The sequence below is a fragment of the Microtus oregoni genome, unplaced genomic scaffold (assembly GCF_018167655.1).
Source record: "Microtus oregoni isolate MIOR12 unplaced genomic scaffold, Mior012 000069F_ref0000032, whole genome shotgun sequence".
Lineage (NCBI taxonomy): Eukaryota > Metazoa > Chordata > Mammalia > Rodentia > Cricetidae > Microtus > Microtus oregoni.
The window spans coordinates 8,025,055-8,050,666 of record NW_024543976.1 but is presented as its reverse complement, the minus strand read 5'-3'; the positions used below and the strand labels follow the sequence as shown (position 1 = coordinate 8,050,666).

The window sequence follows — 25,612 nt, the reverse complement described above, 5'->3', positions numbered from 1 at the left end:
CCGTGAGAATCTGGTTCTTAGTCCCACACTCTTACTGTTCCTATACGGGTCCAGGAAAAAGGCTTTCATCATCCCTTGCCTGTAGCTGGCAGGGAAGCTTCCAGGAAGGCCTAGGTATCAGGATCCCTCTTAGCCTGAGATTCTTGACCCTAAAGACATGATGGCTTCTTGGAACTCAAGGTGAGTAGAGCCTCGCCTGCAGTTTCTTCTGACTCATTACCACCTTGTATCCACCGTTCTCTCTGCTCTCTGACCTTTCTTCCCATCCCTGTCTTCCCTTCCTGTTCACCAGCTGTTCAGCAGCTGCTGCTTCAGCTGTCAATCAGCCAGAGGCCTTGCTGCTTTCACAGATCAGCGCATTGACTGCTAGGCTGATGCTTCCCCTGACACTGCTGCCTCTTTCTTTGTTAGCGGCTCGCCCTGCACCAAGGTAGACAAGAAAAGATCGCTTGAGAGACGCCTTTTATTAGACTTCACGTTTCTGGCTCAGGGGAGGCAGCACAGGGCTGACTTCAATGAGCCCTAGCAGCCTTACATAGGCCGAGAAGGGAGGCTTTGGCCCCGTCACAGCCTCTATTTATTTATTTATCTATCTATTTATTTAATCAAGCATACCTAGCTTTGACTCTTTGGCATCGATCTCACAGCCACAAAGATTCAGGTTTGGATCAATCAGAGCCTCGCCTTTTAGCACCAATCACAGCACTTCCTCTGTTGGGTAGCCAGGGGGAATGTCCTCCTCTGGCCCAGTTGAAAATGGTGGTGGCTGTTGGGTAGCCAGGGGGAATGTCCTCCTCTGGCCCAGTTGAAAATGGTGGTGGCTTTGCTCCAGTTAGCCAGTAGACCCTTTCCCCTCAGATGTACGGACCCCTGTCTGTAGACTCCCTTACCTTGCATAACCTCGGGTTACATGACCAAGAGGGAATGAGATGATCTCCAGAGGTTGAAGGATCCAAGATGGGTGCTGTTGCTGACGAAGACTAGGGTCCTCAGTAGAACAGGTGTTCTCAACCTGTGGGTTATGACAGGGGTGGAGGGGGCTTCCAAATGACCCTTTCACAGGGGTTGCCTAAGGCCATCATAAAACACAGACATTTACATCACAATTCATAACTGTGGCAAAAGTGCAGTTATGAAGTAGCAACGAAAATAATTTTATAACTGGGGGTCACCACAACGCCAGGAACTGTATTGAGGGGTCGCAGCATTAGGAAGGCTGAGAACCGCTGCACTTGGAGGACCAGGCACTGTTATTCTCACGACCCTACATTCAACCTTGGGCGGGGGGCTCTGCTTTCCTTCCTGAGGGTGGGTTCAAACTGGTAGGAAAGAGGCCTGGCAGAGGCATAGTACCAATGTGCTGCCCTCCTCAAAGCCCCAGGGAGGCGCTCGGAAGCACCCTACTTTTAATACTGTTTTTAATCTCATGACCCAGGGCAGCAGGAATTCTCCGCACCCTAACTCAGCAGATCCTTAGATGCCACCCCCTCCTTAATTCCAATCGGTGGCAGCCAAGAGAGGGAATGGACCTTTCACGAAGGTTGTGCCATTCGCTTGAGTGGTGTCACTGGTTCCCCTGACAGCTCCGGGCCCAAGGCTGGCTGGACGTCATTTATCAAGTATATTGCAGTGCAGCAATTCACAAGCTACCAAGCTGGACTCCGCTGAGGAAATTTAAATGCGTGGCAGCTGCGTGCAGCCAGCGGTGTCCAGCATTTTAAAAAGGTCAATTAAGAAACGGTTGATGGTGGTGCGGTTAATGACAGCCGAGGGGGTGAGCAGGGCCGCGTAAACAGTCGGGCTGAGACCTGGATTACTGGAATTGAAGTGTTGAAGGGAGACGTGGCGGGGAGGGAACCTATTGTCATAAGCCATAAAGCACATCTGAGTTTCCCAGTGAAGATCGTACAGCTGTTTCCCTCCCTGGGCAGCGCAGAGAACAGCCTGGGCGAGGACGGTGTGGCCCACAAAGGGGACAGCTGCAGCAGCTTCCGTCAATCTGCACAACCAATCGTTCCCAGGTCCCCTCCGAGCCTCTGCCTGCGCCGCTGCCTGCACTCACGCGGTCCTGCTCCGGGAGCAGAAGGCGGTACTGGAGCGGTTATTTAGAATGTGGGTCATGTTCCAGAGAGCCCGATTTTTCGTCTGGGTCAACCTTGTCGCCCTGTGCGTGTATGAGTGGGTGGCCAGGTGGGAGCCGCCCCAGCCTGTGTTTGCCTCAAAGACATCCGCTCCTGACTTCAGTGGACACACAATGCGGGCTAGGGGTCAGCCGTCTATGCCGTGTCGGATAAAAGGGAGACACGAAGCCCTCAGACAAAGTCTATTTTGGCCTGCGACAGAATTGGCATCGTGGCTGGGGAAAGAAACTGTGTGGCACTTTTTTTTTTTTTTTTTTAAATCTGACAACAGGGTGTTCGACTAAGCGTCAGGCTGCTAGGACAGGCTTTATCATCGCGTCTACCTCTCAGGCAAGAAATTCAGGAGAGCCACGGGGATGCTAATTGATATGCAAAACAGGTCTAGGGTTCCTAGAAGCCACCCTGGATCCCCAGTTCCCTGCAAAAGCAGAAATGAAGACTTGAACTAACCGAGGCGAGGCAAGGACAGGAACGGCCGTTTTTTTTGCTCTGACTTTTTCATTTTGTAAACCTAGTTGGGGAGCTATACAGGTTTGAAGAACTGAAAAGAAAGAGCCTTGCACCAGTTAGGCGGCTTTCACACACCAGATATTTATTATTAGAAAATAGCTTCTATCAGCTGTCAGTACCAAACAAGTGGAAAGGCGCGAGCTTCTTGCCTTCATTTTCCTCCTTAGTAATATTTAGATGAACAGCTCACGGCGTGGCGAGTTGCCACGCCTGCTTTTCCCTTTAAAAACTGAATAACTAAATGAGGTTTAGTACAAAACACCCTTCAGATGTGACTTGTTCTGCAGTAATTACACGGTCGCCTTGAGTAAGGGACATGAAAGAGATGAGAGACCACGCTGGCTATCAAGTTAGCCGCCAAAGAATCCACAGTAGAAACCGGGAAAAGAATAAACTAGCCCAGATAAAACCCATCCAAACCAAGAAACCAGTTTGTACATTGGCTTTTAAATTTTTTGATTATCGTCTAAATTATATATTTATATATCTATATATATATATTTGAAATAGTAATAAAAAAGGAAGAATTGAATTGCATCCGCAGCAGGACAACCTTCCTCGTATGGTAAAGAGGTGTTCCGAGAATCCCATACAGCATCTGCTAAATAGACGTGTTTGGCAGCTTAGCAAAGTATCATATGAGTGCAGCATTCATGATTTTGAAGTCAAACGGCATTTGCTTCCTTCTGGCCGAGTTCGTTACTCAGGCGATGTGGTCACATGGCTCCAGATGTTCTTAGACCCACAAGGCTAGGGAAGGGCTTCCGGGTGGTGGCTCAGCGCAGGGCCCCCAGTGCAGAAACTTCCAAACAGTGGGTCTACCGACTGACCACGCGGACATCAAACAATGGTCTCCTTTGAGTTCCTCTTAGCTGAGTGGAGCCCCAGCAAGGACTGCTGATGAGAGGGCACGTTGACAGACTTTGGAATGAGGAGAATCACCCTCTGATTGGTCCGACGCCACTCGTTGTACAGTCGACAGTGGTACCGAAATGACACCTGGGGCAGGGAAGGAAAAGTACGAAAGGGTCAGAGGCGCAGAAGTTGACAGTCAATTCATGTCAATAAACACGTCATTTAAAACTACAGTACTAGGGTGGGGCAAGGACCCTGGGCAAGGATCTCCAGCGAGCAACTGAGCCCGCCATATCCTCTGTCGGGGCTGGCATGACTATTTCCTTTTCTCCTCCACATTCTGGGAGAGATCAGGAGTTGAACAGGAAAATGCATTTCCTTCTGAGTTGGGATCTGTTTCCAGTCTAGTGGTGCCCTGGTTCCCAAGCGTCAGTCCTGAAGAAGCCTGACCAGAGAGACAGCCCCAAGCCCTGCCCAGCTGTGGACCCCAGGCAATGCAGCTGTCTCTTCTCCATGATGCAGTTAAAGGGGAGGGGTGCTGGGACTCCTTGTACTCCTCAGCAGCTTAGACTGCTCAGGGTAAAAGACCCCATTTGTACTCAGAAATAAAGGACGCCTTTCATCCTGTGCTAGACCGGCTGCAAAACTGTCACCTGGCCTGACCATGGTGTGGAGGTCAACACTGTATTTTCTTGTCTCTCCCCATGGGCTCCCAGCGTCTGGGGAGCAGAGCTGGTGTTGGCTCTCCGCTTCCCACAGTGTTAGACGCTTTGGAAGTTGCTGGAATGAGCTGAGTGAAGAACTGAGAAGATCCCATGTTTTCTGACCAACACACTGCTTTCAGGTTTCAGGACCTACGTGTACCTTAAAGTGCTTGCTTTTTATCTAGATGCTTTAGAATGGGACACTTGTTTTAGAAAAGGCTGGCAGAAACTGACGGCCTGCTCAGAAAATTCAGATTTCACGACCCCCCCCCCCCCCCCATTTTTAAAGAAGAGATGGCTTCACTATCTAGCCCTGGTTGACCAGGAATTGGTTATGGAGACCAGGCTGACCTCAAATTCATAGGGATCTGCCTGCCTCTACTCCCAAATGCTGGCAAAATGCGTGTGCCACCAAGCCCAGTTGGAGGCATACTTCTAAAATTGGGGGTGAGGACTGGGAGATGGCTCCAACAGACAAGGAAGTTACCACTGAGCCTGAGAACTTGAACTCTTGGGACCTCCATGGTGGGAAGAGCAAATAGACTTCCCCTCCTCCAGAAGACAAATAAATGAATGTAAAACAAAATAAAACAAAACACCAAACTGGGGAGGTTTCAGTTTGAGTGCATCCAGATCCCTCGGTTTGTGCCCCGAGCTCAGAGTGACAATTCACTGTTGAACAGTCTTGGGTTGGGGGAGTTCTGAGACCCTAGGAAGAGTCCACAGAGAGGCCTGATCTGATGGTTTGAGTACAGTTTCTCTGAAAATAAAAGAAAGTAGAAACTCTGATCAAAAAAGCTCACATCAGGACCCTGGAATCCAAGGCCACCACTGAACATCTTGAGGTGAGGAGCAGATGCTCACGCTGAGTACCAGGGAGGTTTAGTTGTGAAAATATAAGCGTCCAGCTCTCACAGATGTACTGCTTCCAAAATGTCCTGACCATGCTGGAGTGCATCCATCTTTTTTGTTTGTTTGTTTGTTTGTTTGCTCGCTGAGACAGGGATTCTTTGTATAACAGCCCTGGCTGTTCTGTTCTGGAACTCATTCTGTAGACCAGGATGGCCTCAAACTCACAAAGAAGAATCCTGGCCCCCGCCCAGGCCTGTGGAATCGGAATCAGCGTTAGGTCTAACAAGATTCCCGGGTGATCTGAAGGGACACTGGAGACTGAGAGGTGCTGATCCTAGGGACAGCAGGGCAGGAGTAAGGACTTAGCAGGTTCTGTGATCACACACACACAAAGCTCACTGGTGTAGACAAACAGATGAGACTATATTAATCTATTTAATTACTGCTAACTACCAAAGTCTGCAGGCAAATTCAATCAATGGGAACATCTTGAAGACAACATCTCAGGGAAAATAAAGGAAGTCAAGCACAAGGCAGAGGAGACCACAAGTCTGCAGTGGCCCGGGGATAACATTTGCTCCTTCTCCAGATGCTCCAAGACACCCCCACCCTACAGCGCTTTATTATAGCGGGGCGGGGGGGGGGAGGGGGGAGAAGGAAAGTTTAATTTAGAGAAATAAAGAGAAGCGGCAAGAACCAAAAAGATTCTGGGGAGAGAAAGTGAAGAGCCTCATTCAGACTTTATCTCCCCAGTTTTCAGGATGGGGGAGAAGAAAGGGAATAGGACTTTTTTTTAAATTACTATTGCCTATGGGTTGATTTCCACAGTTTATTCTCTTATTCCCCCCAGGACATTAACCTCCTGTCTGGGGTCTGTTTACTGTGAGCTCTGACCACAGAAAGGTTGAAAGAAGGAGATGTTAGCACCACACCTTCCTCTCAGGGAGGCAGCTGAAGTGCTGAAGGCCTGTGGTGACATCCCGGCAGGCTTTGGGAAACCTAACCAAATCTCTTGGGAAGTTCTGGGGTGAATAAAGCATACGGATGGGACCAGGTAATGGGGTGCCGCTTCCCCCCAGTGGTCCCAGCTCGCTTGTCTGACTGTAGAACAGAAGAGATCTCTGATAAGGAATAGATTGACTGTAGAAAAAAATCCTGCCTAGGCCAATTATGCTGGCAAAAGCTTGATAAAATGTGGATGCTTCGGCTCCTGCCTGCAATCCCTGAACTCCAGAGGCTGAGGGATGAGAATAGCCACGAGTCAAGACCAGCCCAGGTCTGACAACAAAAACCCTCAACTACTAAACACAACACAGTAATCCCTCACCTCCCCCGCCCCCCCCCAAATAAAAGTTCAAAGACTTTGTGGTTGTGAGCCAGTCCCACAGTGAGCATGGGCAGGCAGGATATAGAACTGGAGGCTCCTTCCACATCCAGAATTTAAATGATCAAGCCATGGGATGAAGGTCTAGCCAGGGATTTGGTCCTGCATCCACTGGGTTGGCCTTGTAGCATCAGTAATGTGATTTAGGAGAGATGCCCGGCACCACGGCACTGGCCTCTTCAGCCTGTCTAAGGCTGACACCCAGTTCACCAGTGTTCATGCTACGGTGGACCCAGTTCTCAGCTGTCTGCCTGCTCACAGACTTAAATTCATGTACCTTCCCTTTAACCACGGGGAGTGGAGAGTCTGGAGGGCCTGGCCTCCTATCTTCAAGGTGGTGGGTTTCTAGAACACAGCAGGTTGCCTGGGGCAGGCCTCTGAGGTCACATTATGACAGGGTCCTTGTGGCCATGAGTTATCAGGGGCTCTTGGAGGTTTATAGTGTGAGTGCTCTTCCCTGTCACAGCACCTGGCTGAGAGGCTCTTCCAGGAAGGGCTCCTCTGAGGAGCCAGGCCTGGACTGATGCCCTGTTTGTTTATCTGAGACATTTTCACAGCCGTAGTCTCCTTAAGCCTGACAGCTTGTTTACAATGGGCTGCTGCCGGAGGGCGCTTTCCGAGCGCTGTCAGCGCCTGAATTACGGCTTTGCCAGCACTGCTCAGGACGGCATTTATCTGGGAAGGAATTATTCTATATTCAGTAACCTATTGCTGAGCTGACTCCACAGCGTGTGTGTGTGTGTGTGTGTGTGTGTGTGAGTGAGTGTCTGTGTGTGTCTCACGCCAGTCAAGGCAGAGGAGAGTCATTCCTTCCCTCTTGCTACTCTGAATTTTTCTGGAGGGCAGGGAGAAGGTAGAAGTTGGAGGAGCAGGGAAGACACAGGAAGATGACCCTAGCCCTGCCCTGTAGGGGGTACTTAGACTTCTGTCACCAGATCTTAGGGTACTAATCTTCATGAGAAAGAACCACAACCCAAGAGTTAGCAATTCTTTCCTCCATTTCTCTCCGGGTAAGAAGGATGAATATGGAAAGGTAAGTTATTTAGCTGTGGATGCTGAAACTTGCTGAGGTCTAAACATGGCCTCCAGATGCCAAAGGCAGGGGCCACACAGTGCATTCTGCAATGCTATACGCCATTCTAGAAAGCCTAGCTTAAGGTACCTTCTCCACCCCGTTCTCTCTAACTATCTGCCATCTCTCTCTGCTGTTTCCTATGGCTGCCCCTTTATTTGGCAGGTGCACACTTTACAGAGCACCTCTGCAGGATCTCCGTTGGTTCCGGAGGCCCAACATGGGGGTTTTACCCATCTTCAGCTTTTCATCACAGATATGCTTCTATGAAAAGTCACAGACCCAGAAAAGCCTAAGCATGGTATAAAAAATATCAAGCAAACAAAAAACTTCCCTGTGCTTAACTACTATTTCCAAAGTGGCTTACTGTGTACTCCTTTGACTCAGCCGCATGGTACCAGGGGAAGTGGGTCAGAGAAGTGACTTTACAAGGTGTACAACTGACAGAGTGGGGTGCAGTCAGACGGCTCAACCTGTGTGTGTGTGTTCTGCGGGCACGCGCGTGCATGTGTACGTGCTCGCTCTGGATGTGCATGAGGCCGGAGCAAGGCGTGGGTGTCTTAATCCATCCCAAGCATTACTGCCTTGATCTTAGGGTCTCTTTAACCAGGAGCTCATCTGTTCAGCTAGGCTGATCGACTAGCAAGCTTTTGTGCTTCCTCCCCCACAACATCGAGGTTACAGGCATGCAGAACCATGCCTACACTCTATATGGGTGTTGGGGATTTGAATTCAGGTCCATTGGATTTATGAACTTTTACCCATTAAGCCATCTCCCCAGCCCTGCTTAATTTCTTATTTCTAACCGTTCTCTCCTCATGATGAAAGCTTGGGATCAGTTTCCTTGTTTGATTTATAGCAAAGCAGGATACATTAAAAAAAAAATAAAGAAACAAAAAATGTGGACCATTACAGGAGGAAAAAGTAGTTTGGGGAGGGGCTTCATTATGTGGGAGTTAAATTCCTGAACCAATCAGAAGTCTCCCTGAGCTCTTGGCAGCAGAATGCACCCAGTTTACTTTACCACTGTTTAAGTTATGTCCCTCTTCCAGAGGCTGAAATGTATCCCGTGACAGCCTGAACATCACCCATCACCGTGGGAGGGGAGGGCTGGAGCCGGAAGAGCTCAAGATTAGTAATAGGGAAATGAACAGAGGGTCTGATTGGCAGCGGAAGGAAGAGGGAGGGAGGTGGTGGGAGCCAGGAACCCTGTGAGGAGCGGTACTGTGCTCTGTGGTACGGGAAGGGCGCACTTTCGACAGGAAATACTACTGAATAACAACGGGACGTGCTCAGATTACAGCTGAGCCCACACAGGAGACTCAGACCAGGAAGTGGGAGGGAGGCTGGCTGGCTGGCTGGCCGGCCTCTGGACGCAGTCTCGCATTCTCGAGGGCAGCGGCCTCCCCTTCAGCCCTTCAGTTCTCACCGGACAGCACAAAGAGGGGGCAAAGGGGCTACTTTGTGGGTGCTTCCACCTGGTGCCCCAGCAACCAACTGATTGCATGAAGTTAAATGAATGGAAAAGGGGATGCTTACAAATTCTTCCTTCTACACAGCAGGGGCACTTATGAAGAAAACAGCTTTTCTTCAGTGGCAGCAAAGTCTTCTCAACTAGATAGATTAGTGCTTTTATGGGTAGCAGAGTCAATATCCCAACACACGGAATAATCATCAGAGGGCAGCGCCACATCCAGGAGAGACTCTAGACTGGGTCAGGATGCAGGGAGGAAATAGCCAGCAGGCAGGATTCATGACCTGGTCAGGAGGCTGCAGAGCAGCGATCATTCCTAACCTACCACGGGCCCAGCAAAAGCCAGGAGCAGCAGGAGAAAGCAAGCACCATGCCTTAAACCAGTGGGAATCCTAGTCCACTAGACTAGAGAGGACTACGGGGGGGGGGGGGGGGGGGGGGGGGGGGGCGTGTGTCTGACTGGTGAGGGCCGGGAGCCTGGGTTTTCCTCCTTTCCTGTGCTCTTCCTCGCAGTGTGCTTGTACATACTTCTCATTCCTACTTTCAGCCCCCCAGTGCCACCAAACCACACAGGTGCGCCACGCCAGCCTTTGAAGGTCCGTTCTCCATCGGGCAGGTGAGAGGCGCTGCAGCCCTGAGGGGGGCTTGTGCCTGTGGTGACAGCGCTGCCACCCAAACCCCAGTGGCGGCGGGCGGGCGGGCCATACTCACTAGTGTCCAGAAGAGGTAAATAGTGAAGAGTGCCACAGTGAGTGCAATCAGTCCGACGGCCTCCAGCCGGCTACTAAAGTGCAGGTGGTCCACGGCGCCCCGCAGGCATAGCCAGCCCGAGATGGTGGCCAGGGGCGTTATGAACAAGAAGCACACCATGTCTCCAAACAGAGTCCGCTTCTCGTGCTGGGGGCCAGGGTTTCTGAGCCACTGCCGGGGGGGAAAAGACAGGGAAGAAAAGTAAGGAGGGGGTTGCATGGCAGAGAGGGCTGGGCACACAGGACTCTCAAGTTGCCTTTGCTTCGGGTCTAGGCGACTGTGCTTTGGACCCACCTAAGATAAGGATGCATCGAGGGCTTATTCTCACGCCTGTCTTTGAATAATAATGGCTACAACAGTTTGTGCTGCCCTTGCTGAGGATGACAGCTTTTAGTGAAAAGAGCTCAGTGGCTACTGTTAGGGACTGCAATGATCCTGCGAAGGTAGAGGGAACGTCACTCTGCTGTGTTCTGTCGTGAGCTGTCCCCCAGATTTTCAAATGTGACGTCTTGGTGATTTTAGGTGCTGCGGAACTCTGGGAGGTGGCCCCTCAAAGGGAGGCAGCTACAGAAGTTATCAGGATCCTGGCCTCAAAGGAGATCATGGGAGTGGGTTTCACTTTGTCGCCTCCTCAGGATGAGACCACTTGCTTTGACACAAGCTCTCACCCTGAAGGGCTGCCTCAATATTGCTGCCAACCTTGGCCTTGCACCTTCAGAACCACGAGCTTGAATCAAACTTTTCTCTTTGATACTAATTGTTTCAGAGATTTCCTTGCAGTGATGGAGAGCTGACTAATACAGAGGGTAATAGTTGAGGCCTGAGCTCATGCAGCCTTGGCTTCCCTGTCTTGACTGAGAATGTGTGCAGAGGAGGGTTGGCTCAGCGGGCCTGGGGTGCTGAAATCCTTCCTGTAAATCTCCAAGAAAAGTCTATTTGCAGGACTGGCTTTGGATTGACTCTTAGGAAGTCTGTGTTCTTATAATAGCCTGGCTGATTTGCATGCCTGAGGCCTCAGGGCACAGGATCAGAGAGTTTATATCAGTAGTGTGGTACATATTCCATGCCTATTTTTATTCTGAGGGTCTGTACTCCAGTGGCGGAGGTCAGTTTCACTGGTACTCTACCCCCGTGTGGCTGACCCAGTCATTCTAAGGCTCAGGTGAGTTCCCCTGATGGACAACGCTTTACAAATATTAGTGCAAATTACTGCGAAAATTAAAGCATATTTAGAGGGGCTATGGTGGCTTCTCTCCATAATCCTAATACTCGGGAAGAAGAGGCAGAAGGATCATGAGTTCAAGGCTATCTTCAGCTACATAATGAGATTGTGTCTATTTTTTTTTAAAGTACATCCATCACCCATGTGACATCACTGGGAAAGGACATCTGGAAGCTGTGACTGTATCCTAGGTCCCTTGTCCTATTCCTTTAAATCTGTATCCCTGCTGAGTGGTGGTGAGGGAGGCAGAGGCAGGCGGATCTGTGAGTTTGAGGCCAGTCTGGTCTACAAGAGCTAGTTCTAGGACAGGCTCCAAAACTACAGAGAAACCCTGTCTCGAAAAACCAAAATTTGTATCCCTTTGATGTAATGGACCATAATCTTGAATGTGACAGCTTTTCTGAGTCCTGCAAGTCCCTGAATCACGGCATCTGAGGACAGCCTTGGGGACCTTTGGCACACCATGAACTCAAGTCACGTCCCTCAGCTGGCTTTTCGGACCCCGAGTGTCTTCACTTAGGATCACCTCTCTCCTTGCTGGTGCTGCTGGAGCGTGTGGGACGACCAGAGACGAGAATGTCTTGGTGAAGGACTGAGAAGGAAACATGAGCTGCTGTTGTCATACTTGGTAACTGCCGTAGACGGGAAGTGCTCCCCCCAGCACAGTGGATGGAGGGTCACAATGTGATTCTGTATTTACATATTGGAGTCAGCATTTACCAGAAATGAAGCTCAGTGGTTTCTCTAAGATTAGCATGAATGCACACCCTAAGAAAATGACATCGCTAGCGCAATTGTCCTGCCTAGTGAAGAGGCCAATGAGGCCTGAGAAGCGAGGGTACCATAGGACAGGTGATGGGGTAGGGTGGGTTAACCACTGTGGACTTGTCTTCCATGTGTCCCCCACCAACAAACAAGTTCCTGTATTGTCTGTCTGTTGGCACATGCCCAGCCCTGCCATTTGAGGGTACCAGACAGGAGCCCTGCAGGGTGCTGAGGAGAGACCCCCAACTGGCCAGGACACAGACTGTGATGGGCTGACAAGGGAGAGTGGAATTGACTGGAGGAGGAAGGGAGGGTCATTCCTGAGGACAGAAAGAAAACACAGTTGCTATACAGAAGGAAGGCAGAAGCCTCAGGAATAAACAGAAGGGCCAGGAGGACAAGGCACAGAATGATGCCTGGGGGAGGGGTCCTGCCTTGTGTTTACCAGGATCCCAGCATGCCAGCTTCCCGTGATCACTCCCTGGGAAACTGGGTGAGATGCTGGAAGCAGTCAACCTTAGCTCAAAAGCGGCCATGGATTCATATTAGGACACAAAAAACAGGGAGTCCGCTTGTTTGTGAAAGTGAATCCCACGTTATGAATATTTAACACAGACACCCAAACGATCAAGTGCAAATATATTAACCCCACCTCACACGTTCCAGAAGCTTCAGAGAGCTCTCATTAATTAACATTTTCCTGCCTAAATACCGGCACTACCCCTAAGAAGTAGAGACTAGAAATAGGTCATCATTATCCCAATTTTACAGACCCAGTGGGTTAAATGATTGTACCATGAGACATAGAGGCCACAGTGAGGAGACGGCCCGTCGGGCCCTCTCCATTCTCCGTGTCATCCACATATGCTACTAGTAAAATGTTTGGAAATCTAAATCACAAACGTTACTCAGGCGCCTAAAACAATGGTGCCCAAGGTTTAGCAGGGCAGTCCCTTTCGAGCTGGATTTTCCCAGACAGGAAGTCGGTACACTCTGCTCTGCACCCACGTTTACAGGAACACGGCCCTCGGCAAACATGCTACTCGTGTGCCGAGACTGGCTCGCTTCCTTGGCTGCACCTTCCCTTTCTTTTACTGGGGAACTCTGGACATGTTTTATTTATTTAGAGAGAGGGTCTATGTATTTCTGGTTGGCCCAGAACTTGCTATGTAGACCAGGCTGGCCTCCAATTCACAGAGATCCACTAACCTCTGTATCCCATGAGCCACTACGCCTGGCTGTCCTTTTTCTTTCTTTCTTTCTTTCTTTCTTTTTTCTTTTTCTTTTTTTTTTTAAATTTGTTTTTTCAAGACAGAGTATCTCTGTAGCTTTGGAGCCTGTCCTGGAACTGGTTCTTGTAGACCAGGCTGGCCTTGAACTCACAGAGATCCACCAGCCTCTGCCTCCTGAGACCTGGGATTAAAGGTGTCCGCTATCACCACTCGGCTACCTGGCCATTTTTTATTAACATTAATTTATTACTTTACTTATCTATATGGCTTCTGACAATGTCCTGTGCAATGGATGGTCTGGATATGGTAGGAAATAACTGTGAGTCAGTATGTTAACTTTCCATTTATTTACTTATCTAACCTATCTTTGTGTGTGGGAGTACATGTGTGTGCATGCCGTGACGCCTGTGTAGAGACCCAGAGGACAGACGTGGATGTTGGTCTCTTAGTTTACACTGGTGGCACATCAGGCTAGCTAGTACAAGAGCTACTGGGATTTTCCTGTCTCTTGACTGGCATCTTCCTGGAGTATGACGGGGTGGGGTGGTGGGAAGGGCATTACCGATATACTGTATCTGGTTTTATAAGGTCCTAGGGATCCAAAGTCATGGTCCTTACCGGTACACACGCCAAGTGCTTTAACCACAGGACTGTCTCCCTAGCCCCGTGTTTATCTGGTGAAGCAAACACACAGTAATGAGGGTGCGGCTCAGGGGCAGGCGAGTATGCAGAAGGCTGTTGGTTTGATCCTCACGACCCCCTTTCTTCCACAAAAGTGGAAACAAGCCTGTGACAGACACAGTCCCCCGTGTCCTGTGTTCTAACTGTTCTCTGATCTGTTCCCGAGTCTAACCCACTTTGTACGTCTCCGATTGTACTTGATTAGTACTCTTTGGAGAGGACTTGCTTACTTTGTTGATTCTGTTTTGATGAAGTGTTCTTAGGACTGTTATGCAAAGTATGGGCTTTCTTTGAACCCCATGGGTCACTGCCTCTCTGAGCAAGAAGAGAGGCAGGAATCTGCTGCTGAGAAAGACGGATATATACCAACACAGAGGTATTCATTCATTCAAGTAGAGTTTCTAACAGAATATCCGATTAGTTTAAATTTCTAACAATGTGAAATTATCTAAATATAGGATTTATTTAAAATTGTAATGTTAACCAGGCGATAGTGGCACACTCCTTTAATCCCAGCTCTCGGGAGGCAGAGGCAGGCCGATCTCTGTGAGTTCGAGGCCAGCCTGGTCTACAAGAGTAGTTCCAGGACAGGTTCCAAAGCTACAGAGAAATACTGTCTCAAAAAAAAAAATTGTAATGTCAAGTGATAATGTACATCTTTTGTTTATAAACATGGTACACTGCTGAGTAGAAAACCTTCTTCTGGACAGCATATATACTCTGGTCCTCTGAATGCAGATATAACTACACGGACATAGAAACTGACATTTACTTCAACTCAGCATATTGCCTGGGCAAGACTAGAGGAATGCTCGACAAAATAGTAGCTATACCCGGCATGGAATTATGAGATTATGAGTAGTTTTAAAGTTTTATGAAGTACATTTTGTTTTCCTGAAATGAACATGGACCATATAGCTGTATCTATATATATATCCACAAACACATATGTAGAGAGATTGGGGAAGAGAAAGGAAGGAAAGCAGAGGAGAGGGAAAGAGAGAGAGGGAGAGATACAGAGACAGAGAGGGAGAGGGAGAGATTAGAGAGTGACAGTGGGGTAGGCAGATGTCTACCTAGTGCACAGCTCCAAAGCGCTAACACACTGTACGGAGTCACGGCTGGGGTAGGCTCGGGGCTAGGGACTGGTGTTTATTGTGCATCCCTCACGGAGTCCTGACAACACAGCTGTGAGATACAGCCTGCAGTACTCCCCCGTATCTGTATCTATGAAGCAGGGACGTCATAACCTAGCTTAGGACAGCTAGTGAGTGCTAGAGGTGGGATTCAAACTAGCTTCCACTTTTTGCCCCTAGATTTCCATATTAACATTTTCATTTTACACCAAATGGTAACTCTGTGTGAGTACATGTATATGCTAGGTTTTTTCAACATAGTAAGTCATGCCAATTTTATGGTGTGCAAGGCAGGTATGTAAATCAAGTTGATGAATGGTTGGCTGCCCAGAATGTTATCATGGAAATTTTACACAATTTCCTGGGCTTTGATCTGTGTTAATTCTTTTATCTAACCAGAACGGGTCCAATTCCTGGGCATTAATCTTGTAATATTATCATGCACTAATTCATAACAGGCAAAGGGTTGATCTCAATTACTGTGCCTTTTTTTTTTTTGAGACAGGGTTTCTCTGTAGCCTGTCCTGAACTGCCATCTGTAGACCAGGCTAGCCTTGAACTCACAGAGATCTGCCTGTCTCTGCCTCCTGAGTGCTGGGATTAAAGGTGTGCGCCACCACTGCCAGCTGCTTTTCTGGTTCTTGCAGGGCCTTTGCTTCTCTGTCAGTTACACTTACTGTATACACCTGAGCAAATTCTGCAGTGGTGCCTCACAGCCTAAACCTGTAGCAAATGGCAGGGAAGGTATAAGCAGCCTTGTTTTTCCTGCTGGGCCGTATCTACACTAGCAGTACCTAGGATAGTGCTGGCCGCACACAGCGTACTTAATCCTGAACCAATGATAGCAGCTTGTTTCCTAAGCCCTTACTATATAACGCCAGCATTATTGTCTATGTGACATGTAATAATGCATACAGCAGTTGTTCGGAGCGGGCCCTGGGCATCTGTCTCAGGTAGTATAGCACTAATGAGTGTGCTCGTAACAGTTCTACCACATCCTCTTCCTTAGCAGGCATAGGTGAGAGAGAAGGCTCAAGCTGAACAGTTCTTATCAGTACAAAGGGTATCCACTCATGGCGCCTGCCCCAGTATGAGGCAGCGCCATGCCACCATGGATAGCTTCTGCAGCTAGAAGGCCAGCGCTGAGCCGCTTAATCTTCCTCCTCAGCTCACACTTGTTTAGCTGCATTTTAAAGACTGAGGTCAGTGCAGGGGTTGGGGTGTAGTAATTCGGGCGGCGGGGCTGCGTCCCCAGCACCCCAGCCGCCCGCACGGCTAGCTTTACCCGAAATAACAACACACAAACTGTATTCATTTAAACACTGCTTGGCCCTTTAGCTCTAGCCCTTACTGGCTAATTCTGATATCCCGATCAACCCATCTCTAATAATCTGTGAGAACCGGTCTTACTGGGAAGATTCTAGCCTAGTCCATCCTGGGTCGGAGCTTCATGGCGTGTGTCTGCCCGGGAGCGGGGCATGGTGTCTCTCTCAGGCGTCTGCTCCCGAGAGGAGAGCTGTGGAGTCTGAGCTCACTTCCTCTTCCTCCCAGCGTTCTGTTCTGTTTACTCCTCCCACCTATCTTCTAACCAATAAAATGGGTCAAGGCAGTTCCTTTATTAGCCAATGACCTTCCTCCATCATTGGGGGGATACTAATCCGTTTGGCATCTTTCACCTGGCAGGTCTACCCCAGTGGCTGCCAGGGGCCTTCTTCTTGCCCTGTTTTCTCAGGTACCATATAAAAATGGGGCATCCAGGTCTGACTCACATCTCTAATCTAGCATTTGGGAGGCAGGCAGCAGTCAGCTGGGGCTCCTGAGGGAGATATTGTCTCAAAAAGCCCAAACAAACAAACAAATGAACAAATCAACCAACCCATGACAAAAACTTGGCTGTTGGAATACCCAGCAGCGGGCGGAGCTGCCTACTTTTCTATGGAAACCCCATTTTAATCACTAACTGGTTCCTGAATCATGATGCTGATCTAGTCTTGGAAGTAAGTTCAACACACAAACAAACCAAGGAGAAAGCCAACGGTAATTAGCAGAGTAGGGCCGAGACAGTCTAGAGTGGGTGCCATCTTCTCCTACCTGTGACACAGTCTCCCTCACCGGCTGGGCTGAACCTGCAACGTGGGCAGCTATGGGTTCAGCCGAATTACAGTGTCACCACGTTATGTCTCGAACTGGAGGGTGGGCCTGAGGAGATAGTACCCTCAGCCCTGAGGACTGCAACTGAGCCAGCTCAGTTGGGCACCTTCCCAAGCTCAGAAGGGCACCTGGTAGGTGTGGGCGCTCCAACCGGAGCCCATTTAGGTGGCTGATAGTTCCCATCACATGTGATATCCCCACACATCTCCTTAAATGAAGCCACCATGGAAAGGGAAGAAACTGAGAGAAGGACATTATCACAAGGCCCTGGAGCTGGAATTGAAGCAGAGAAGGCAAAGTTGCAGAGTGTACTCACTTGGGGATATTGTCTGAATGTGTCTTGTTAACTTGGCCCTTGGCAAAATTATTAACCCAGCACTTACAGTTCTTGGATAGTTTTTTTAAAAAATTTATTTATATTTCATGTACATTGATGTTTGCCTGTGCATATGTCTGTGTGAGTATGTGAGATCCCCTGGAACTGGAGTCACAGTTGTGAACTGCCATATGGGTGCTGGGAATGAACCCCAGTCCTGTGGGAGAACAGCCTGTGTTCTTACTGGGATAGTTCTTACTTCAGGAGTGCATATATTCTATGCTGAACTCTCTCAATTTGTCCCTCAAGCCGCAGCACAGGGTAGGGGCAGTGTGATGAAAAGGAAGTATCAGGTCTACTGGATGTTTAAAAACTGGAGATAAAATCTGAAAACCATGCTTCTTCATTTGTCTGCAATAAAGAAGAGAGCGTGACTGGACAAACGCTCCTCCCAGTATTTGAATCTCTGGACCCCGGAGGTTGTTCGTGTGTCTCCTGGTCAGCTGCAATGGCGCAGCAGCAGAAAGCCGGACTCTAGGGAAGTGGAGGAGATGCTCCGGCAGCTGCCAATGCGGCCAGGCTGGAAGCGGCACACCCCACAGCAGAGCTTATCAGAGGATTGCTCAAGACTTGGCCTCCTTCCAGAGCTCTCGCCGTACACTTCCAACAGCCCACTCAGCATCGCCACTGGGATGACTAACCGACCACCCGAATGTCATCTGTCTGACAGAGCCAGCCCGAGCCTTTATTTCCAAATCTTCTCTTTATCAGTAAATGACAACACTGTTACCCTCCTCACTTAGGAGCCATTTCCTTTCTGCCTCTTACCGGACTCTTGTAGCTCTTCCGGAAGTCTTGCCAGCCCCACCTCAAATGGACAGCCATGGCCTGTGCATTTCAATCTGCCCCCATGGCTACCACGTCAGTCTGGGTCCCTATCATGTCCTGCCTGGAGACAGTAGCTCCTGGCTCCCTCCCTGGCCAGTCAAAAACAACAGTCATTGTCATCTAGAATGCAGAACAGAGCGTGCACTGTGGATTTCTAACTCCCTGGCAGTTAGGATAAAATCCAACCTGCTGGGAAATACGGGGCCAGACCGCAGCCTACCCTGCTGTTCTGTGTCTCCCACTAACTCCCTTTCATTTTACCGTTTGCCTGTATCTGCTTTCATACAGAATGGGGTTCACTCATGTTCTTGAATGGTTGACTCCTTATCATTTACATCTTAGTTCAAAGACTAAGCTAAGACGTAATTCATTTCCTCATTGAAAATGCTTCTTACAGGGCTGGGGAGATGGCTCAGGAGACCAAGCGCCTGCTATGCAAGCACGTGGACCTGAGTTCGGATCCCCAGTGTCCATGCAAAAGGTGGGCATGACGGGTGCTCTTGTCACCTTAAAGGTTGGTGGGGGAGGGAAGAGGCATGAGGCAGAGACAGGAGGATCCTAGGGTCTTACTTTAAGCTTGTCTAGCAAATCAGTGAGCTCCAGGTTCAGTGAAGAGACTCTGAACAAGCAAGGTGGACAGCAATAAATGAAGGTGCCCCCCCCATGTTCAAATGCACACACACACGTATACACATGAACACCACATATACACATCTGTGAACATTTAAAGTATTTTCTACAGGGTGCAGAATGACTGAAGGGCAATCACTCCTTCGTTACTTTGTTGCTACTCATTGCAATAAAACCTTGAAGACATTCACATTGTTACACACACACACACACACACACACACACACACACACACGATTTCAGGGCTGACTGCTTTGTGTTGGATAACCAACAGGGGGCTCATCTCTGGAAGAGGCTAATTCTCTTAATGTATTTCCAGTATTTATTCTAGCAATACCTCAGTGTTTCTTTTTTTAAAAATTGAAAATAGATTTTTCTATCTAATATTTTCTGATTAAAGTTTTACATCCTCCAGTTCCTCCCAGATCTTCGCCATCTCCCCCACCCCAATTTATACCCTTTCTTTTTTTCAGCAGAAAACAAACAGGCATCTAAAATAAAAATAAATAAGTCAAAATAAAAACAAACTAGAATAGAAAGAAAAAAAAACCAGGAAAAAAAGAGCCACAAGAATAGATGTAGAGACACGTCAAGGAAATCCCATAAAAAATAGAACCAGAAACCATAAAATATAAGCCAAAGACCTAGAAGTCATATGAAACAAAAAACTCCAAAAATACCATTGAGTTTGTGGCTTTTTTTTGCTTTGTTTTGTTTTTAAAAATACTAATTTTTGGGCTGGGCCTTGGCGGCACATGCTTTTAATCCCAGCATTCGAGAGGCAGAGGCAGGTGGAACTCTGAATTTGCAGCCTGGTCTATAGAGTGAGTTCCAGGACAGCCAGGGCGACACAGAGAAGCAATGTTGTGAACAAACAAACAAAAACAATGAAACAAAATAGCTCATTTTTAGTTTATGAGTGTGAGTTTTTGTTTGCATATATGTATATATATCATGTGTGTACCTGGTGCCCAAAGAGCCAGAGGGTGGATCCCCTGGAACTGGAATTATGGATGGTTGTGAGCCACCATGTGGGTGCTGGGAACTGAACCCTGGGTCCTCTGCAAGAGCGGCAGGTGTTCTGAGCCACTGAGCCATGTCTCTGGCCCCAGGGACCTTGTTCTTATTTATGCATACCTGGCTTGAGCTGGAAGCAGTGCTGGGACATGTTAGAGATTTAATGAACATGAACCAGCAAGTAAGCTGTGGGCATCCCTGACCGGGGATGATCCGTTAGCACTAATTAGACTGATTAAATTGTGTTCACGCAAACACCAAGTCATCAAGTTCATTGCTTTTAGTCTTCTAGACTAAAGACAACCATCTACAGAAAACCTCATTTGATTTCTGAGACAAATAGCTACTCTGTTTGTTGTTATAAGATGAAAAACATTTAGTGTCTATTCAAGCTTTTGTCTAAGATGAAAATGACCACAAGTCATGAAATAGCATGAGAAACCCAGCAAAATTATTCAAGGACCTTTGTATTCATTTGATGACATTTCTTTCTCTCTCTCTGAAACCACCTTGAAATAATGGAGAAGTCCACAATACCAAATATTCATTTAAAAATTAAGCAACTCTAGTTTAACCAGAAATATGCGTCGAGTGTTTCTCCCATGGCCATAGCTTTCCTGAATGTAATAATGCTGGCTAGTGTCATTATTCCTATTCTGGACAGACTGTTAGGGCTCAGGAGGTCAAGGTGTCTGATCAAGGTCAGATGGGTGAGGAGCCAGCACTTGAGGCCTCCAACCTCCATGGTCTTAGCACTTCTTTCCCCTTGCTTTTGCTCTCCTTGAAATCTTAATCCTCAGCTTTTATTCTTTCCCACGTGGATAGCATTGAGGAGGCATTAGACAGGGACAAAATGCAAGCTGGGCAGAGGGGGTGGGACACAGTGCATTTGTTCCAGGTGGGTTTCCCCGACACTATGACCTTTATCAAGTTCTTTCACCTCTTAGGGAGTAAAGGTGGGAGTCTTCCTGAGTAGGGATAGAAGGTGCAGCTCTTTCATGCAGAGATGAAGGGCCCTCCCTCCTTGTTGCAGGGACGACACAGAACTTGCAGGTTTCCACCTGATGTGAAAACAGCGGGCTCCACTGAAGAGCACATGCATTGTCCTTCAGGCTCCCCTCTACGAGCTCCGGGCTTGTGTGTGGTAGCTTACTCTATACCGCTCCACGTGTGGAAGAAACAGCTCAAATCTCACAGGGCAGATGATGGAATAACACACTCACCACCCACCACCCCAGCGAACCCACACATTGCTCAGACACCAGCACGCTGCAGCACAACTGTAAACGGCCCTAGTACTACCTTCCATTTCCTCCTCTCCTCCCAGCCCATATCCAGTCTATCAGCAACTCCTATCTCCTGGATGAGCTCAAGTTTCTCTAGTGCTATTACTTCCTCCCCGACCCAGGATGGACTCTTTGCTAATGCAGGCTGGCTTCAAACTCAGGATTAACCTTAGCCTCCTGAGTGCTGAGATTGATGGCAGGGGCCACTACACCAATGTTTTTTAATGCCATTTGTTACATTTTCCAAGTTCCCTTTTTGTTGCAGGGTATGATTGCACTGTGTGAAGATGTGTTTGTCCTTCCTAAGGCACCTTCTGATTGGTTTAATAAAGATTTCAATGGCCAATAGCTAGGCAGGAGAGGATAGGCAGAACTTCCAGGGAGAGAGAGGAACTTGGGGGAGAACCTGAGAAGCTGAATTCATCAGCCAGGTGCAGAGGAAGTTGGAGGTACTGTTTCGAGGCTAGGTAATGAGTCACATGGCAGAATATAGATTAATATAAATGGGTTAAGTGTTAAGAGCTAGCTGGGAACAAACCTAAGCAAAGGTCAAGCTTTCATACTTAATAAGAGGCCTCTGTGTCCTTATTCAGGAGCTGGCAGTTCAAAGAAAGACCCGTTACACCTTTTTCTTTTCTTTTCTGAGCCGTGCAGCAATCTTCTTTCATACTCTTGCATTCCTGCTATCCTAGAAGCCAGTTTCTATAAGGAGGGAGACTGTACCACTTTTCAGGCTTAAAACGCCACATTCTCTAAAGATCCTTGCATGATTTTGGAACTTATATACATAGACCCAAGGGGTCAATGGTAGGTTCACAGTTGCATGGTTTTGGATGGGGGAAAATCTCATCTTTAACTTTAGAAATTCTAACTACAGTTGAGTTACGCAGAAAATCTCAGTGCCATTAGCAGCATTTGTCACCCCAGAGCCATAGATATTTCATATCACATCACAACTGTCACAGGTCGTCTGAAATATTGCCATTTCAAAGATAATTACTTGGTCTGCCACAAGATGTATTAATGAAGAAGAATTTGCCTTTTATTGCATCACCGCCTTTTAAATATTTTGATAAGCACATTTTAACTCATTTCCTTCCCATTCTGATGTAATTATTCTATACAGTTAAAAATACAAGGCTCCGACAGACAGCCAAAGGGCCCATGAGGAAGCGTAACCATCTCCAGTCTAGCTCTGTGTATTTCTCCCTTTCTGCCCTGGAGCCTTTGGAGTGGCCATTCCTCTGCTGGGCATCCTCCATCCCTACTTCTTTCTCATGGCCAGGCTTTCAGCTCCTTCTTCACAGGACTTCCCAGATCTCCACACACACCTCCACTCCACCCATTCTGGACCACGAGCACTTTTCAATTCCTTTACGACGTTCCTGACTTTCAGAATTGATCTTGCTTGTGTGTCCTTCTCTTCCTGAGCCTTCTGTCCTGGCACACAGACATTCTTATGACATTGGGCACACCGGGCCTGTCCTCAGCTGAATTCCTAGTCTCGAGAATCCCTAACTTACTCTTGATAAATATCAGCTGAAGAAATAAATAAACCTTGCAAACCAGAGAATTTCTCTGGGTAGAATTCAGATGAACAGAACACACACACACACCCACACACACACACTAGCATAGACTTGTTCCATAAAACATAGTAGACTTTTCTAGCTACACGCACAGAATACAAAAAAACACAGATATTTAGGAGGATCTGGCTGAGCTTGCTGACATTGGACACGCCCCAGCACAGAGGGCTGGAAGGCTCTCCAGGCTCCTCTTGCGGCAACGAGCGGTGCTGTGCCTCCTAATGCTGCCCGAGAACTGTGTGTTCCAATTTCAAGGGAGTCCCTACTGAAGAAGGTTTTGGGCTGTGTTCTACATCTCCATCTGTATCATGTGTGCTGCTCCTTCTCTCAGGAGTTCAGACAAGTTCTTCATTAGGTACCTCACACGGAGACTGAAGAGTCTCTCACTTGCTTCCTGGCCACCAGTTCTTGCTGAGTCCTCAGACTTTCTGAGTAACCCCCATGGGGGTGGTTGTGCAGATTACGATAGCAGGTGAAGATGGGGCACTCTGTCAGAAAGTGGGGGCAGTGCTGTTTATTTTGGTGGCATTTGTTTTATTTGGTGTTTATTTTGGTGTTCAGTGCCTGTAGACCGCTTTGTAAAAACAGAGGTACATTCAGGGAAGACATTTTTTTTTTAAGACTATTGTTGTGTGTGTGTGCGCGCACATGCATACCATATATAAATGAGTGCGTGCAGAGGCCAGACTGGGTATGAGATGTCCTGGACCTAGAGTTACAGGTTTCTGTGAGCCATCCTACACAGGTACTGAGACCTGAACTCAGGACCTCTATGAGGAGAAGCAAGTGCTTTTAACCACTGAGCCATCTTTCAGCCCCTAGAGAAGATTTTCTTAAGGGGTAAGGGCCAGAGCTCACGTGTAGAGGTGAGGGCCTGATGTGTATAGAGAGCGTGGAGGACTCTGACTGACTGAGTAGCTGCTGTCTAGAGGAAGCATCTGCTTCGTCTGGGAGGCAGACACATTTCGAGCTTCAGTACTCCTGAGACATGTACCCGGCCAGAGGTGTCCCTACAGCAAAGCCAAGACAACTGTAGAGGAAACCAAATTAGTAACTAGCTGTGTGCACAACTGAATAGTGGACTCTCCACCAGGGACAGCAAGTCACCCACTGTGGTGATACACACGACATACAGTGGGGCCTCCTTGTGCCAGGGAATGCTGCTGGGAAGGGTAGAACATAAGCGCTTGCCAGATTCTCAGATCCGCCAGAAACAAGGGAGAGGATAAGAAGCAGGGTCTGAGAGTATTTCCCCATATTTTCTTAAGACACTCCATGGTCCAGTAGGATCCTATGGGGTTTGCTGAGTTGGAGATGGGCAATAGGGTTTGGTTGCCTTAGAATCGGATTTCTCCTTAGACCCTGAGCACCACACATCCCCTAAAAAATTAATAGCTCAAAGAAAGGCATAAAATGTGAGGTTTTTAAAAAAATGAACTCTGTAGGACATAGGACCATAGAATAAAAAAAGCAAATAAATTAGATAAATGAACTTAGGATAGTGCTCACTGGCAAGGACTCAGATAATATATTTAAAAAAACAATGTACAAATGAATTCCACAAAATGAAAAGGAATATGACCAAGGTCTCATCATCTTATCAAGGTAGTGAGTGAGTCAAACTTCAAGAGGGCAGACTACTGCCACCCCAGTCCCAGTTTTCCACCTGCTAACATGGAGGTGCTTGTGCCCAGGAGCAGGAAAGCAGTAAGTGCTTAGCAGAGAGGCACAGGCCACAGCCGCGGGAGATAACCAGGGGACAATGTGAATAGAAAGAGCCAGCAATGAGGAACACAGCTGTGGCCAGGAAGATCAAGGTCCTTTTCCTACGAATTCACAGCTGGATCTCACGACCACTGTGCCAAGTGAAAGAGGCCAACGGCAAAGGGCCAAGTAACTCGTCCTGGAGGCTGCAGGAGGATTGCATGTGTGATGTTTCTCTCGGGGGACGGGAGCAATGAAAATGTTCTACAGTTGGTCGTGGTGATGGTTACACAGTTCTGGGAAACCACCACATGCCACTGAGTTGGTATGCTTGTGAGTTCTAGTTAAATGTGTAAAGCTCCATGAAAATGCCTTGTTTAAAGACACCTGAAGCGCCCTTCTGCAAAGAAACCCTCCATCTTACACAACGAGCCTTACAGGTGTGCCCTGTTACCTTGACATCCTTCTGCTGACAGGGTGTGTGTTTAGATGAACATAGGTGTGTCTTACGGCAGCTGGGACTGTACCGTGACAGAAGAGTGACCTCTGGGGTTTAGGAACATAAAGGAACCATTTCACTCCTGTTTCTTTTCTCATGCCGCCTTTGGTGCAAACAGCAAGCCTTTGGAGGGGGTGGTTAATTAGGAAGGGCCACATGATTTTCTAGGGTGGTGAGGATTTTCCCTTCATCTCCCAACTTCTGATTTTTACTGAGTCTTCTCAGATTGAAGCCTGGAGTGTCCCTACATTCCATCTCACATCTCTCCTGATGCGGTTACTGCCAGCGTCTCCTGTGAACTATCGCAGCTAAACTCTGGACCTCATCACTTTTCCATCTTCCAGTTGCTACGGCCACCAAAGATAAAGCTGTGACACACGGTGAGTGGACGACACTGATTCTCTATGTCTGACCTCAGTCGTCACGGGGTCTTCCGCATCCTCCCAAGTGGCGCAGCCCCAAAGCAACTTATCTTTCAGAATTCAAAAAGGAAGGAAAAAAAAGAGTTTAAAGACGCTTCTCTGCCTTTTTTGCTATTCGAGCAAACACAGCTTTCTTCTCACGTGCCATCAGTGCACGTAGGTCCCTCTAACTCGGTAATGATGGGCTGCAAAGCATGCATTATCCTGACAAGCTCGCAGGGTTCCTGTATTTCCGTGAGAGGAAGCCAGGCAGCAGGGAAGGCAAGCATAGAAATGTGCGCATGATGGATGGATAACAGAGGAGAAGGACAAAGCCCGAGGACCCAGAGACC

The 25,612-nt window shown here is 48.1% G+C and overlaps 1 protein-coding gene across 2 annotated transcripts in view; it reads right to left on the bottom strand.

Moving 5' to 3' along the window:
* Positions 1 to 2,713: 2,713 nt before the first annotated feature.
* LOC121440639 (E3 ubiquitin-protein ligase MARCHF3) overlaps positions 2,714 to 25,612 on the bottom strand; it is a 146,000-nt gene continuing 123,101 nt past the window's right edge. The window contains exons 4-5 of one of the 2 annotated variants that reach the window (XM_041641424.1): positions 9,704 to 9,913; positions 2,714 to 3,650 (exon numbers count right to left, since the gene is read on the bottom strand). In XM_041641424.1, the coding sequence (XP_041497358.1) occupies positions 3,492 to 3,650; positions 9,704 to 9,913 (369 nt within the window). In that variant the 3' untranslated portion in view covers positions 2,714 to 3,491. The remainder of the gene's footprint in view (positions 3,651 to 9,703; positions 9,914 to 25,612) is intronic. The other variant, XM_041641425.1, reaches the window with a different exon arrangement.